The following is a 14,700-nucleotide window of genomic DNA, read 5'->3' as shown; positions in this document are numbered from 1 at the left end:
GGCGCCGGCGGGGCGGGATGGGGGCGGGACGGGGCGGACCGCGCCGCGTCGGGAGGCAACGGAGAGGCCGGGGAGCGGCGCAGGAGGATGGAGGGTGGAGAGCGGCTCCTGTGAGTAACCGGGACCGGGCAGGCTTGTGTCCCTTCCTGGTGTGGTAACGGGGCCATGTTGCGGCGGCTGCATGGGGATACTGGTGTGGCTCTGGAAACGGCGATCTGGCACTGTGGGAGCACTGGGCATAGTGCTTTCGTGTTGAGATCCTGTACTGGGGACATTGTTGTGGCTCTGAGGACACGGCCGAGGCACTCGAGTGGCCCTGGGATTATGGTGCTGGCACAAGAGTCCAGTACTGGGTCACTGGAGAAGCTCTAGGGGGAGGGAGGGATGTGATCCTGCACTGGGAAGGATCAGCTGGGCCACTGGCATGCTAGTTAAGTCGCTGGTCCCAAATGGAGTTTTTGGGGACTTCGTTCCCAAAGGCCCCGCGGTTGCCGGAGTCCCCCTCCTCGGCGCAGGCCGGACTCCAGCAGCCCCACAGCGGGAAGGTTGGGGACGGGGAGGTCGGGGACGCGTGGCCTGGCACAGACCGGGGGAATGCAGGACTGCCTGCCCCGCGCCCCCCAAATCTCTCCAGGCGGGAGCAACTGGTGACCGCGATAACTTAATCTCGCGGGCCCCGGGCAGCGCATCGCCTCTCCCGCGGTCCTCAGCAGGAAGATGTCCTGGGCTGTGGTGGGGAGAATTTATCACATTTGTCACAGCTCTTCTGTGGTTAGGGAGTGGGAAGGAGGTGCTTACTCTGGCACTCTCTGCCCCAGTCGTGCGGGCCTGGCAGGGCACCCAGACCCTTCATAGGTGACAGCCTGTACCTGCTCTTTGCTCCACAGCCCCAAAGGCTTCCCCAAGCTGAAGAACGACACGTTCTTGCGGGCAGCACGCGGGGAGGAGACAGAGTACACCCCGGTGTGGTGCATGCGGCAGGCGGGGCGGTACCTGCCAGGTGAGCGGTGGAGGCGTGTGGGGGGTAGAGAGGGGCCTCAGCAAGCACCCGGTGACATTTGTGGTGGTTCCTTGTAGAGTTTCGGGAGACACGGGCGTCACAAGATTTCTTTGCCACTTGCCAGAGCCCCAAACTGTGCTGTGAGCTGACACTGCAGGTGAGCATCACTCAGTGATCTGTGTGTCCCCTCTCCCTGCCCAGATGGGGATGGGGAGAAACCTTGGTTTGGCCATCCTGGGTGACATCAGTAAATTGTGCAGGCCTTGGGAACTCCACTGCCTCATGTGCTTGACCAGGTCGTCCATGGAAAGGGAGTTGCACTCACTAACATTACCTCTTCCTCTGTGTAGCCACTAAGACGATTCCCCCTGGATGCTGCCATCATCTTCTCTGACATCTTGGTGGTGCCCCAGGTGAGAGCTCTGGCCAGTGCCATGTGGGACAGCAGCTGGTAACAGGGTGAATTCAGGGTGCCCCATTCCTGCTTTCCATTCTCTCCCCAGGCACTGGGCATGGAGGTTGTCATGGTCTCTGGCAAAGGACCCGTGTTCACAGAGCCCCTGAAGGAAGTGGAGGATCTTCTGAAACTGCGACAGAAGGTGGATGTCACCGCAGAGCTGGGTTATGTCTTCCAGGCCATCACGCTGACACGACACACCCTGGAGGGCAAGGTGCCCCTCATTGGCTTCTCGGGAGCACCAGTAAGTGATGTGGCTCCAACTGGGTTTCCCTGATGGGTAGCTCTGTTCTCTTGGGGTGAGACCAGTTATGGAACTCCCATCTATGGGTGCTACATGGGTGTGTAAGGGGGGGCATTCAGTGCAGGAGTTGCTATGCCTCAGGCTCTGGGATGCTCACAGGTCCTACCTTCAGCACTGTGACTGAGACTTTGTGTCTTCTTTCATCTCCATCACTCTCTTCACTCCTCTCCACAGTGGACGCTCATGTCCTACATGATTGAAGGTGGTGGCTCCACTACAATGGCCAAGGCCAAGAGCTGGCTCTATCGTCACCCTGAGGCAAGCCACCGGCTGCTACGGCTGCTGGCCGACGTCATCATTGACTACCTGGTGGGGCAGGTGGCTGCTGGAGCACAGGTGTGTCCTGGGGCAATGGAGACAGGCCAAGAAGGAAGGCAGGGATGGGGACAGAGAGCAGAGAGGGTCCAGCATCTGGAGGGAGGAGGAGGGATTGAAGTCCTGCTCTCCCAGTCCCATGGGAAGGTTGTTGAGTTGCCATCCCTGGAGGTATTTGATAGACAAGTCAGTGGAGCACTTGGAGACATGCTTTACTGGTGGATTTAGCTGTCAGGGACTCAATAATCTTAAAGGTCTTTTCCAGCTTAAAAGATTCTGTGTCCCTGACAGGCGCTCCAGGTGTTTGAGTCCCATGCAGGGCACCTGGGCCCAGAGCTGTTTCAGGACTTTGCCCTGCCTTACATCCGAGACATTGCCCAGGCTGTCAAGAGCAAACTGAAGGAGGAGGCACTGCCCCTGGTGCCCATGGTGAGTCAAGGCTGCCTGGATTGACCTTGGCATCTGGGGGCTGCTGGAGAGGGGTGCATCCCCTGGTACCTCCTTCCCTCAGTCCAGCCTATGGAGAGGGGTCTGACTCACACAGTTGCTGCCCATCTCCTCCCTCCCCAGATCATCTTTGCCAAGGATGCGCACTATGCCCTGCGCGACCTGGCCCATGCTGGTTACGAGGTTGTTGGTCTCGACTGGACCATCCGGCCCCAGGAAGCTCGGTAAGAGTCTGATACAGGGCTCAGGTGTCTGTCCCAGACCAGGTACTCTGACTTCCTCATCTGCCCTGAGCCATCTCATTGCTGCTCCAAAGGGTGGGATAGTTGGGCCACCACGCTACAGCTTTTAAAGGCTGCACTGAGGGGTCCTGGGTGTCCTGTGGTGGGGGCTGCAGGCAACTGGCTGCCCTCAGCCTCTGTGCCACATGCAGCAACTCACCTGCTTCCTCCCCGCCGCAGTGCACAGACAGGAAAAGATGTCACCCTGCAAGGGAACCTGGATCCGTGTGCTCTCTATGCACCCAAGGTGAGCCATGGCCATTGCCAACAACTAGGTCTAGTTCTAGCCTGTGTTAAAGGCCTTCTGCCTCAGCTTCCCCAGCTGCAGCATCGGCTCATGTCCCAGCAGTCCCCCCCAGGCTAGCTGGGGGGGACTGCTGGGGGTGAAATACCCTGGGCTGGGTCTGTCTGACACATGGTTTCCTACCATACCTACAGGAGAAGATTGGCGAGCTGGTGAAGAAGATGCTGGACAGTTTTGGGACCCAACGCTATATTGCCAATCTGGGCCACGGTCTCTACCCTGACATGAACCCTGAACACGTGGGTGCCTTTGTGGAAGCTGTGCATGCTCATTCCCGTCACATCAACAAGCACAGCTGACCCTGGGGTCTTGGGGACAGGACTCTGGTTGGGGCACAGACACCTCTGTTGTCACAGGGCTCACTCTAGGCTGGACTGCAGCATTAAACCAGAACCTTCTCTGCAGCAGGCGTGTGGTTCTGGCTGGGGGGATGGGGAACTGCGTGGCCCTGAAGGAGATGGGTAGTCATGGCAGGCTGCTGGAGGAGCATATGTGATGAGAGGGAGTCCATGAGCTCCATCCTGCACGTCAAAATGGGGAAACAGGGATGGCAGCAATTTGTGAGAATGCCTCTCCCTAACAAGCTGCAGTGTCTATGCTTGCAACAGCCATTGCCCGAAGATGGATGTGCTCAGCCCTGCTAGGCAAGGTGGGCTGCCTGAGGCTGGTAGGGTCACAGCCCACCACTGGCAGAGGCTCAGCATCAGCCTTCCCTCAGCTGCTCAGGTGGGAGTGGGTAATCTGTCCTTAACCCAGGATAAGGGGAGACCTCAAGGGCCTCAGAGACTGACCCAGCAGAACTCACCTGGGAGCTGGCAAAGTGGCAGGAGAACGTCTGACACAGCACCACCTGCACCCTGCCACAGTGGATGGCAGCAGAGGCACTATGGCCCTCCCCTTCCAGCTCCCAAAGCCTCATTAGGACCACCCTGGTCCTAGAGTGTTCCCCCATGCACACCTCCCCCTCTCCTCTGAGCCTCAGGGCCAAGCTTGCCTGGGGCTCAGCAAACCCTGCAAAAAGCAGCCCAGGAACCCTGAGCTACAACTCTGCGACCCCATCCCACACTGTAGCACACTCACTGTGGTCCACGTTGGCAGCAGGATGGATCAAGACATGGGCAGAAACGCTGCTGTAGCTGACATGAACAGGGCAGCGTCTCCAGCATGGGCAAGGACCTGCTAACATTGTACATGGCAAGGAATTGCACCCAGAAGCAGCTAGAGTGCCTTGTCCCTGCTCTGTCCCCCTCCTTGGGGCACAGGAGCTGTGACACTGCTTTGCCAAGTGTGGTGAACCCCCCTGACTTCAGAGACAGGCAGGAGAGACACAGGCAGTAACGTTCATCCCTTTTATTATTAAACATCAGATGAAGAGGTCGCACACACACATACACGCACGCACGCAAAAAAAAAAAAAGAAAAAAAAAGAAAAAAAAAGGGAAGGAAAAAGAGAAACAGACTGGCTGAAGACTGCTATTTCAGTGGCGACACAGACCGAGTACAATTGGGTTCCTGGCCAGAGCGCAGACACAAGTCACTTGCCAAAAAATTAAACCAGACAGCAGATAACTAGCGCACGTTCTCTAACTACAAGTCACCATCCAGACCGGCCCTGGCCCCCCCAGCCCTCCCAACCTGCTGGCAAAGAAACGAAAACTGAAGAGCCACTGGCCTGGGGCTGGAGTGTGCCCTGAGCGCGGGGCGAGCCGGGAAGGGCCGAGCGTTGGAGCTGGGGACAGTGTGGGAAGGCGACGCGGCTGCCCCTCCCTCCCCCGGAGCCGGCAGCCCTGGTGCCCGTCCAGGCACTCGCACCCTGCACCCGCCCTGCGATGGGCTGAGTCCGCCAGCATCTGCGTGTGTCCGAGCGAGCATCGCCCCGAGTGCCTTCCTTTTCTGTCCTCCAGCGCTGGGCTGCTGCTCCTCCGTCCATCTGTCCGTCTGTCCCAGGGCTGTGAGTCGAGTAGATGTTCGCCTCCCCCCACACCCTTCTTGCTGCTGACGATGCCATGGGAACCTGAGAAATGTTCGCGTGCCTCCTCCTCTTTTTGTCTGTGGTTTTGTGTGGGTTTTTTAAATAATAGTTATAATAATAATAACAATAATAATAATAATAGCAATAATAAAAATAATCGCCCCAGCCCACAACAATTTCAAGTATCCCCCAAATAAAAGACAGAATTATAAATAATTATAACTTTACAATTTAATAATTGACACATATACTATAGTATTTACAGTATCATAAATGCTTTTTTTGTGTTACTTTTAGTAAGCAATCCCTGAGAACAGTTACTTTTACTTGTTTTTATTGAAGTATCTTCACGAATGGAGGAGTTTGCATGTCTCGGGCGGGCGGGAGAAGCGCTCTGCAAAGCCATCGCTTTTGGTGACGCATGAGGTTCTAGTGTCGCAGGTTTCTTTGCTCGCTTTTTTTCTTTTTCTTTTTTTGTTTTTGTTTTGTTTTGTTAAATTCCCCACGTAATTTTAAAGATTTTTCACTTTGCAACCTTCATATCCCTCCAGCGACCACGTCCTTCAGGAAAGAGGTATTAGATTTCCAGGTTAGCTTTTGGTATTGGCAAGGGAGGGCAGGGGGCTGGGTAAACTATCCTTTTTCCCCGTGGTTGCCTTTTGGTTTGTGCCCAAGGAATCTCTGGATCCTCTCAGTGTGTGAAATGGTTAAATCCAAGAAAGAGTAACACTAAAAGAAAAAAAAAAACAAAAAAGAAAGAAAACAAATAAAAGAAAAGAAAACAGAAGACCAGAACAGAGCAGCCTCTGCTGATGGGGGGGAAGCTGATCTCCACTTTCCTTCCTTCTTCTCTCCCGAGTCCCCGTGCTGTAGCCAGACCCTGCCAGTGAGCATGGCAGGAGCCGGGGCTCACCCAAACCGTTCTCGCACCAGCAGCATCAGTTTTTTCTTGCCTTTGTAGATTTGTTTAAGATTGTCAATGAATTGGGCAAACTGTATGTGCCCATCCTGTGCCAGGAGGAAGGTCTCCCTGGCCTTGCTGAGGAACTCGATGAACTCCCCATAGTGCCGTGGGCTGATGTGGGTGAGCCGGGAATGGGTGGTGTTGATGTAGGCGCTTATCGTCGCGTCCAGCAGCTGCCGCAGGGGGGCTTTGTCAGTGGACATCAGCTTCCCCGAGTTCCTGCGCCCAGGGATGCCAGCCAGCCCCGGCGCTGTCATGGTGCAGCGGCGAAGGATGTCCGAGAGCACTGTGGCACAGTGCACACTCTTCACCACCAGTGGGATGATGGCTGCCAGCTCATTTTTGCCCAGAGAGTGGCTCAAGGCGCAGGCCCAGAGCACATCATTGATGGCCGGGTGCGTGTCCTGGTTGTAGGCCAGGTTGAGATGCGTCATGGCCAACGAGGCCAGTTTGAAGGCTCGGAGTGGGTAGCCCCGGTGCTCCATGTAGCGGGCGATGGTGAAGAGCTGGGTGTAGGTCATGCCGGTGGAGGCGGCGTCAATGACAATCTGGTAGGCGGTCTCGAAGGCGATGTGGTCCTTCTCGCAGAGGGTCAGGGCGGACAGGGCGCAGTTCTGGGGGTCCTTCATGGCGCACTGCAGGGCCAGGGTGCGGGCACAGCTGGCCAGCTCTTCCCGCTGTGGGTAGTCCAGGCTCAGGCGCAGGATGGTGTTGTGGGACATCACTGTGGCTGCCACAATGCTGGTGGCTTCTGTGGGAGTGAACAGTGAGTACCAGCTCTGCAGGATGCTCACCAGGGCTCTCACTCCTGCAAGAAAACACCGAGGTCATAGCACAGCCCTGGAACCTGACTCAGCTCATGGGGCTCCTCTAAGACCCAGAAACAGGGCAAAACTAGCCCACAGCAGTGCTGAGCTGAGCTGCTGCCTCTGCCACAAGAGGGACAGAGCAGAGGGGGACAGGCAGAGGCCAACCTGCACTGTCATGCTGCAGGGTATAGAGACCATCACTGGCCTGGGCCATGTACAGGGCACCCATCCCAGTCCCTCTGCTGCAGTCCCAACCTAGTCAGCTGATGCTCTGAGGTGAATTCAGTTACCCAGGAAAAAATTAGAGATGCAGGACAACTCAGATGCTCAGGGCTGGGTATGACCCCAGGATCTCCGTGCCCAACCCTGCTGCCGCTGCATGCAGGCCAGATCCTGCAGTGCACACAGAACTCACCAACTTCGGTAGCGCACGTCACCAGCCACCTCACCATCTCCCGCCGCCGCCAGTTGAGGGTGGACAGGGTCATACGCATCACCTGCAAGGCAAATTTGGGGTGACTGGCTGCCCTGCAGGGCTCTAGTGAGGCCACCCAACAGAGCAGTGCTTCCCAAAAACCTCTCTGGCTACCAACTACCTGGCACTGCCTCACCTCCACCCAAACCACAGTGAGCACAGTGGCTTCCCAGGGCTGAGGTCCCCCGCTCAGGACCATGCAGGGACTAATTTACTCCATCCACAGGGGACACCCTGCTTAGTGGAAGACCATAACCAGCATGGCTGCCACAGCATGGGGGGCAGAAGGGCCACCAGCATCCCCAGAATCATCCCATACCTGGAGCCCCAGTTCCAGTGCCACATTAAGCAGTGTTGTGTCAGAGTTGCTGTCGGCTGGTGTGGCAATCTTGAATGCATCCTGAGCCAGCTTGAAGATCAAGGAGGAGGAGTGGATGTTTTTCTGGATGGCCTCCAGCACTGTGCGTAGGCGCAGCATGTCCCCTGGGACCAAGCAAGAATGGTCAGATGGCTCAGATATACCCCCAGTTTGCCCTAGAGCCACATCTCTTGCCTGCACCACGTGCTGAACAGTCCCCTTCACCATGGCCAGCCCCTCTGGACACAAAGCAATGCTGGAGCAGGCCCTGCAGTCCAACAATCTAAAATAAAGCAACCTCCCCAGGAAGTCATACATCCTACAGCAAGTGTCCTCACTCAAGTTCATCCTCTCACAGAGAGGACAAACAAACCTGAGTGATCCCAGACACGTCCTGTCTTTAGCAGACATCTCCAGGCACCTGGATGTTCCACCCTGGCCTCAAGTTTGACAGCTGTACAGCAGCTTCTTCCCAGAAAAGGAGGGGCTTGGGGAGATGCCTAGTATTGAATGGCTGCAGAAATATCAGTCTTCATCCAGGAACATTAGGAAAAATGAGAGGAAAAGCTGTTTGCTGCACACACACTGTCTTGCCCAGCAAGTCCCCTCTGCAAGGCTGGGCTGGGGTCACCCAAACTTGCTGTACCTTGGTCCTCAATGTCCCATGTCGGGCACACAGCACTCACAACTGAGACAGGCTGAGGTATCCCCAAAGAAGGCGGTTCGTGGCACAAATACCCAGTGGTGCTGTGGGTCTCCTGCTACAGGAGGTTGTGGGTGCTAGGCTATGTGATGGCACCAGGAGATGGGGCAGGATCTTGGAAGAGGGACATATCAAGGCATATTAGTATCATGATCCTGGCTTGAGAAATTCTCCTATCAGTCCCTGTGGGACACAGTGTAGGGAGTGCAACCTTTGGGGTCTGTGCAGACCAGAGGTGCCAACATGCCATGTTAGGTTCCAGCTTTAGTTCTATTGCTAATCATAGACTGAGCAGATGAACCTCATGCAAAGACAACCAAATCATGCACAGTAGTGTGAAAAACCCAGTGCTGCACCTGGACACATAGAGACATCTCGGGTGACTCATAGCTAAAGATATCACCTGCCACCCACCACAGCTGCTTGCACTGCCACCAAAATCCAAGCCTCCCTAAAATGGCTCATAGGGGCGTGGGCACGAGAGGCTGCAGGATCACACTGGGACATGCTGCAGCAGGGGAACACCTGAGGATGGTGTTAAATACAATCCAACAGCCCTATATCCCCAGCATAAAAACCTCATCCTGTTAGGCACTGGAAGGGAGAAAAAGACCTAAAGGATAAGTCAAGTACCAGCTCTTCATCTGGGCACTGCAAATCAGGCAGAACACCATCAGCCCTGGTAAAGCAGCCTAGACGAGGAGGCTGGAAGGAGAGAAGAGGCGGCCAAAGCAGTGAGGCTGGAGATTTCTGACAGCTCGCTTCCCTTCGCTCTAGCTGGGAAAGAAAAACCTTCCCTGTCAGGCTGGCAATACCAGGACATCAGAGGGCAGTGGTAACTGCTTAGCTCACTGACCCTCATGGGACACAAGACTCTTGCTATCCTGCTGGGGTTGGTTTCTCGTCAAGGAGATGTTTAATGAAAAGCCTGTGCTTGCCTTCAAAATAGCGCCTGGGCAGGAACCCAACAGGCCCAAGAGACCAGTGAGGTGTTTCACGAGCCCCTTGCAGCTAGGACCAAAGTGGACTTGTGGTTTGGTGCACAGGGAGGTCTCCTCCCTCCCACAGCCCACACAGGATCTTTACCACAGGGCAGAAGAGACAAAGCAGAGGTGAAAGGATAAACAGCTTCAAACTAAACCATGGCATGACCCCACGACATGCCAGGCAGGGACTGCTGGCCTGGCAGTTGGCTGTGCTGCAGGGCAGGCATGGTTCTGCATCACCTGGGGAACTACCCAGGACCTGCAGCACCGTAGCTGCAAGGCCTGCCTGCACCTCATTGGAAATTCCCATCCTGCCCTGCTGGACCACAAGCCCTTTGTGACAAGAATCCCAGAAACCCGAGATTCTCAAAGCCAGCTCATTGTGCTCTGCCCACAGCAGGTTGCCAGTGGGGCACCCAAGTCTCTGCCAGTGCCAGCAGAAACAAGAGCTCCCTCCTTTCTCCAGAAAACACTCTTCAATGCTCTTGTACGCCATTATCCCACCAACCCTGCCCCAGAACTGCCCTGCCACTAACCTTTGGCTGCCGTGAGCATGGTGGAGGCCAGCTCGCACTGCTGTGACTCCAGGTGCCCCAGGGTGAACCAGCGTGGGTACCGGCTGGGGACCACTGAGACCAGGTGGTGAGGGTGAGTCACGTCGCCGGATGGTGCCGTGGTCTCCAGGACAGGCAACCTGAAGGGCAAGCAGAAGGAAGCAACATCAGACCCCAGCCCAGCCCCAGCTTCACCTCCTCTCCCTGAGGTGCTGCCAAGGCGAGGCAGGGGCTGCCTGCAGGCTGCTGCCTGCAGCAATGCCTTTGAACATGAACACATCCTGCTGCTGTGCACGTGTGGGGCTCCCGAGGCTGCGTGCTCAACACATGGGCACAGGGATCAATCTGAGACTGACTTGAAAGCGCGGAGAAAGATCCGTGGAGTGATTTATAAACTTGTAAGGAAAAGCACAGACCTCAGAGAGAAAAAAAAGGAAGAAAAAAAAGTAAAATTCCTCCTCCCCTCCCGCTCCTTTCATGTCAAAGCACCCAGCAGAACTCCTGACTGTATCATCTGGTTCTTCTTAAAACACTTGGTTATGATCAGAAGCAGCAGCACATTTCCCCAGGGCCTCTGCAGCCAGGTTAGGTTGCCTGTTTTTGTGGGCACATCCAAAAGCCTGAAAAACCTGGGGGAGAGGCAAGCCTAAAAAAGGGGAGCAGGAGTCTCAAGTTACAAGTCATGGTGACAAATCCTAAACCCCTGAGTTGGTGCTGGTGATGCTAACTTGATGGCTAGTTATGCAGGAGGGAAGCTGCACCCTGGACATGAAGAGCATCCAAGTGTCTCTGCTATCCTCACTTGCAGGCTTGAGGTAACCACAGGGCAGCAGAAACCCAACCTTTCCAGCCCTGGACACAGATACCCCAACATAGGGAGTCCTAGCTGGGAGCAGGGGATGGGCACTAACAGATGGCATCCCTGAGGCCCCTGGTCCTGTTCAACAGCAAGAGGTCTCAGGTCTGGCAGGACATGGTGACTCTGCACACCACAGAGGCCCTTGGATGCTTATTAGGGCTGGCTGTCCTCCTGAGCAGCTCTTCCCAGGATAGGGGGATTTCAATTTTTCCCCCAGTGTTGGGGGGAGATGACTAATTTCACTGCGGAAATGCTGCAAAAAAGATGATGCTCTGGGCCAGAACTTTTAATAGTGGTAGAGGGAGAGAGCACCAGGATGCTCTGGAGCTGACAGTTCTCCAAGCACTGACTGTTTAGGAAATTTCAGCTTTTCCAAGACCCATCCAGTCCCAGCTTTATTGTCAAAACAGTACAATACACAGGTTGATGTCTGAAATGTGTTGTGGACTGGAAAAGGAGATAGGGTAGCTCTCAGTATCAGTTGTTTCCCCAGTCCCAGGGACAGAGATGGGTTTTAATGGAGAACAGAGTGTAACTGTTCTCCACCTGGCTCTGTGACACCCTGGAGCCCGGGGCAAACCATCCGCCCATCTGTGCCAGGATAACAGCCCTTCCTGCAGGCAAGGAAGGCTGCAGGGTGCCCCAGGCCTCGCAGACAGAAGGCAGATGACAGCTCTGTGTGTGCCTGGGACCTGCTCTGGCAGAGGATGCCTGTCACAGGGACAGGCAGGTGGTGGTCCAGCCTGGAGCAAAGGGCTGGGTGGAAGGCTGGGCCAGTAGACATTATTGGACCCATGAAAATCCATATGGATGGAGTTCATAAACCAGGAACCATTCAAATGGAGAGCAGGAACCTCTCTGCACTGCTGGTGTGCCCAGTGGCCCTACATACTGCAAAAGATCCCATGGATAGCAAGCTCCAAGCTCATCTCCATTCCCATCCCTGCTCTAAAGTTGCAAAGTATCCCAGCTTCCCAACAAGCAAATGAGAGAGGCAAAAAGGGGAGCAGAGAAACAATTAGACATGCACCAACCTCATGGCCCGCAAAGCCAGCTTGTATGCCAGGTCAGCATCATGGGGCAGCAGGGCAGAGAACAGGTATTTGGCAAAGGTGTGCATGGGGACGCTCTCCCGGTGGATGACTTCTCCCAAGCCACTGAAGGGACCACCTAGGCAGAAGCAGAACCCATCAGCCATAATTATCACAGCAGGATCTGTGGCTGGGGTTTGCACCACCCCAAAGCTGTGCGGATCTGCTGTTCAGCTCCCTGGCATGTTACTCAAGTTGTATCCAGGGATGCTCCTTCCTTTTCTAAAAGAAAATAAGAAACTGAAGCCACGTGCTTAGCACCCTTCTCCACATTGCTTCTGACTTGGTCTTTTTGTAGGGATGCCAACAAACCCTTGCCTTGCCAGGTGATGTGGCAGAGCAGCCATCCTGCAGGCTCTGCAACACATCCAGAGAGGAAGAAGCACGATGGGCATGAATTTTGAAAAGGGCACCTCAGAGACATTACCAACACTGGGCTAAGACACTAAAGTCAGCTAGATGAGCCAAGTCCCCACCTTCCAGCAGCAAGATGCACTGCTTCCGCAGGGTCTGCACCAGCACCGGGTCCAGCTCCAGGTCCTGCAGCCGGGCAATGATCTGCTCCTCATTGCGGCACACTTTGTCCTGGGCATAGAGACCTTCAGGCATCACTCTCTGCTGACCCATCCCCATCAGGGCCACCTCTAAGGCCAGGGACAGGTAGGACTCATCACCGTCTTGGCTGCCGGTCACGACGGGCACATGTTGATACACTGGCGGCTTGGAGTCCCCAGTGTCTGAAAGGAGGGAGAGGAGATGCAGTGGGGTTAAAAGAGTCCTTCCAGACAGCAGAATCATTGTAGAGAAAAATCTCTCATTGTAGCGAAAAATCTCTCACTTCAGGAGCAGGACCTATACTTCCCTTCCTGCCTGCTTTTGGTTACCCAGAAACGACAGATGAAAACTCCCTGAGGGAGATGTGGGTTTCACCCTCCCTTCCTGCTCTCACTAAGAGATGCAGGAGACCCAAGACATGTTCAACAGGGTATACAGCTGACACCAGAGCCTTCCCATGGACCTGCTCTGCCCTGGCTGCAAACACTGGGGCTGAGAAAACTCTATTTCTCTCTACTCACTACCTTCCTTGTCTGCACTGCAACTCTGTCCTGGTGCTCCTGCCAAGGTGGAGAGTGGGGACTCAGAGTCCAGGTGTCCAGATCTGCACCCACCTCAGCCACAACCATCAGTAAGGGACCCAAGAGGAGCACTTGGTACCTGAAATTTCAAGGCAATTTTCCTCTTCTAATCTACAAGCTTCAGTCAGGGTGAGAAAGAGGCAGCCGATGGGGTTCAGAGGGTGGCCCACCCAGCCCTCCAGGTTGGTGATGGTTGTTGCTCCTCGCTGCAGAAGCTCTGGATAAAATAGAACAGGATGATGGTAAAAGTAAGGAATTTAAAGACAAGTTCTGCACCCACAGAGGTTTCTGAGACCAGATGACTTTTCTTATCCCACAGTTTGGGTCACAGGGACCTCTAGGGCCAACTCTGGCATGGTAGTTCACAAGAGCAAGGAGCAGCAAAGAGCAGCCACTCTGCACGGACACAAACACACAAAAAAGGTGTCCCTAAGGCCACATAAGATGCAGCAACTCATTCTCTGTTCCAAGAGGACATGAAGGTCCCAAAGAAAAGGTCTATAATGCCAGACCTGCAGCTCATAGATTGATTTGCAGTGGTAGTCTGAATGTTTTTGAAACACAAGCAGAAATCTCTCTCAAGATGACAAAGGCTTTCAGCGATTCTTACAAATTCCATCTTTTGGTGATCTCAAGCTGGCTGAACTGGCAAGGACCAGGAGTCACTGACCTTTAGCAACACTGCAGTAACTGACCCCGGCTCCCTGCCAATTGCAACTGCAAAAGGAGGAACACTGGGCTTGTCTCCTGGTACATTTACTCAGGAAATGCAAGGTGGAAGTAGCACACACAGCCAGTTACTGCTGCTCTGCAGTCAGGCAGCTCCTCTTTAATGCAGGCAGCTCTTGCCTGGACAACCCTTACAGGCACAGCAGCACGGGGAACAAGAACATCCCTAGTGGAGCAGCCTGAAGACAGCATGTGGGCAGCTCTGTCCTTAGCATGTGGGTATCAACTCAGCTTGGCTCAAGCAAATCAGTTTGTCTTCCTAGGACATGAGCAGTCCCCCTGCAGTGCTGCCCACTCTTCGCCTCTGCCACTCTGAATGCGGCAGCACAACTCTTACAGAATCACTAGGTTGGAAGAGACTTCAAGATCTTCGAGTCCAACCCACGCCCTAACACTTCAACTAAACCATGGTACCTAGTGCCACATTCAGGTTTTTTTTAAACACATCCAGGGAGGGTGAACTCCATCACCTCCCCAGGCAGACCATTCCAGTACTTAATCACTCTTTCAGTAAAAAACTTTTTCCTAATATCCAACCTATATTTCCTTTAGTGCAGCTTAAGACTCTCGTTCTGTCAGTTGCTGCCTGGAGAAAGAGACCAACTCCCACCTGACTACAACCACCTTTCAGTTATTGTGGCCAAAATGCAGGACTCAGCACTTGGACTTATTAAACTTCATCTTATTGGACTCTGCCCATCCATCCAGCCATTCCAGGTCTCTCTGCAGAGCCCTCCTACCTTAGTGTTGTCTGCAAATTTACTGATGAAAGACTCAATACCCTCATCCATGCCATCAATAAAAATATTGAACAGTGCTGGCCCCAGCACACAGCCCTGAGGAACACCACTGGTGACTGGTCACCAGGTGGATGCAGCACTGTTCACCAGCACTCTCTGGGCCCGGCCATCCAGCCAGCTCTTAACCCAGCAGAGAGTGCTCCTGTCCAAGCCATG

The 14,700-nt window shown here is 54.5% G+C and overlaps 2 protein-coding genes across 3 annotated transcripts in view; one reads left to right on the top strand and one right to left on the bottom strand.

The window, feature by feature from the left end:
- Window positions 1-35: 35 nt before the first annotated feature.
- On the top strand, window positions 36-3,512 carry UROD (uroporphyrinogen decarboxylase). The gene is made up of 10 exons (XM_033067225.2): window positions 36-110; window positions 888-1,000; window positions 1,078-1,157; window positions 1,351-1,413; window positions 1,504-1,701; window positions 1,936-2,097; window positions 2,368-2,505; window positions 2,647-2,747; window positions 2,985-3,051; window positions 3,243-3,512. Exons 1-10 carry the CDS (start codon window positions 88-90, stop codon window positions 3,405-3,407), a joined length of 1,110 nt encoding a protein of 369 aa, XP_032923116.1. The 5' UTR covers window positions 36-87; the 3' UTR covers window positions 3,408-3,512.
- Window positions 3,513-5,719: 2,207 nt separating this feature from the next.
- The window catches only part of ZSWIM5 (zinc finger SWIM-type containing 5), a 96,185-nt gene continuing 87,204 nt past the window's right edge, over window positions 5,720-14,700 (bottom strand). For both annotated transcript variants that reach the window (XM_033067223.1, XM_033067224.1), the window contains exons 8-14: window positions 13,095-13,232; window positions 12,356-12,616; window positions 11,823-11,958; window positions 9,912-10,069; window positions 7,648-7,811; window positions 7,269-7,350; window positions 5,720-6,852 (exon numbers count right to left, since the gene is read on the bottom strand). In XM_033067223.1, the coding sequence (XP_032923114.1) occupies window positions 5,990-6,852; window positions 7,269-7,350; window positions 7,648-7,811; window positions 9,912-10,069; window positions 11,823-11,958; window positions 12,356-12,616; window positions 13,095-13,232 (1,802 nt within the window). In that variant the 3' untranslated portion in view covers window positions 5,720-5,989. The remainder of the gene's footprint in view (window positions 6,853-7,268; window positions 7,351-7,647; window positions 7,812-9,911; window positions 10,070-11,822; window positions 11,959-12,355; window positions 12,617-13,094; window positions 13,233-14,700) is intronic.

This window comes from Catharus ustulatus, chromosome 9 (genome assembly GCF_009819885.2).
Source record: "Catharus ustulatus isolate bCatUst1 chromosome 9, bCatUst1.pri.v2, whole genome shotgun sequence".
NCBI lineage: Eukaryota > Metazoa > Chordata > Aves > Passeriformes > Turdidae > Catharus > Catharus ustulatus.
The sequence above is the reverse complement of the archived record's forward strand: the minus strand, read 5'-3'. Positions and strand labels throughout refer to the sequence as shown.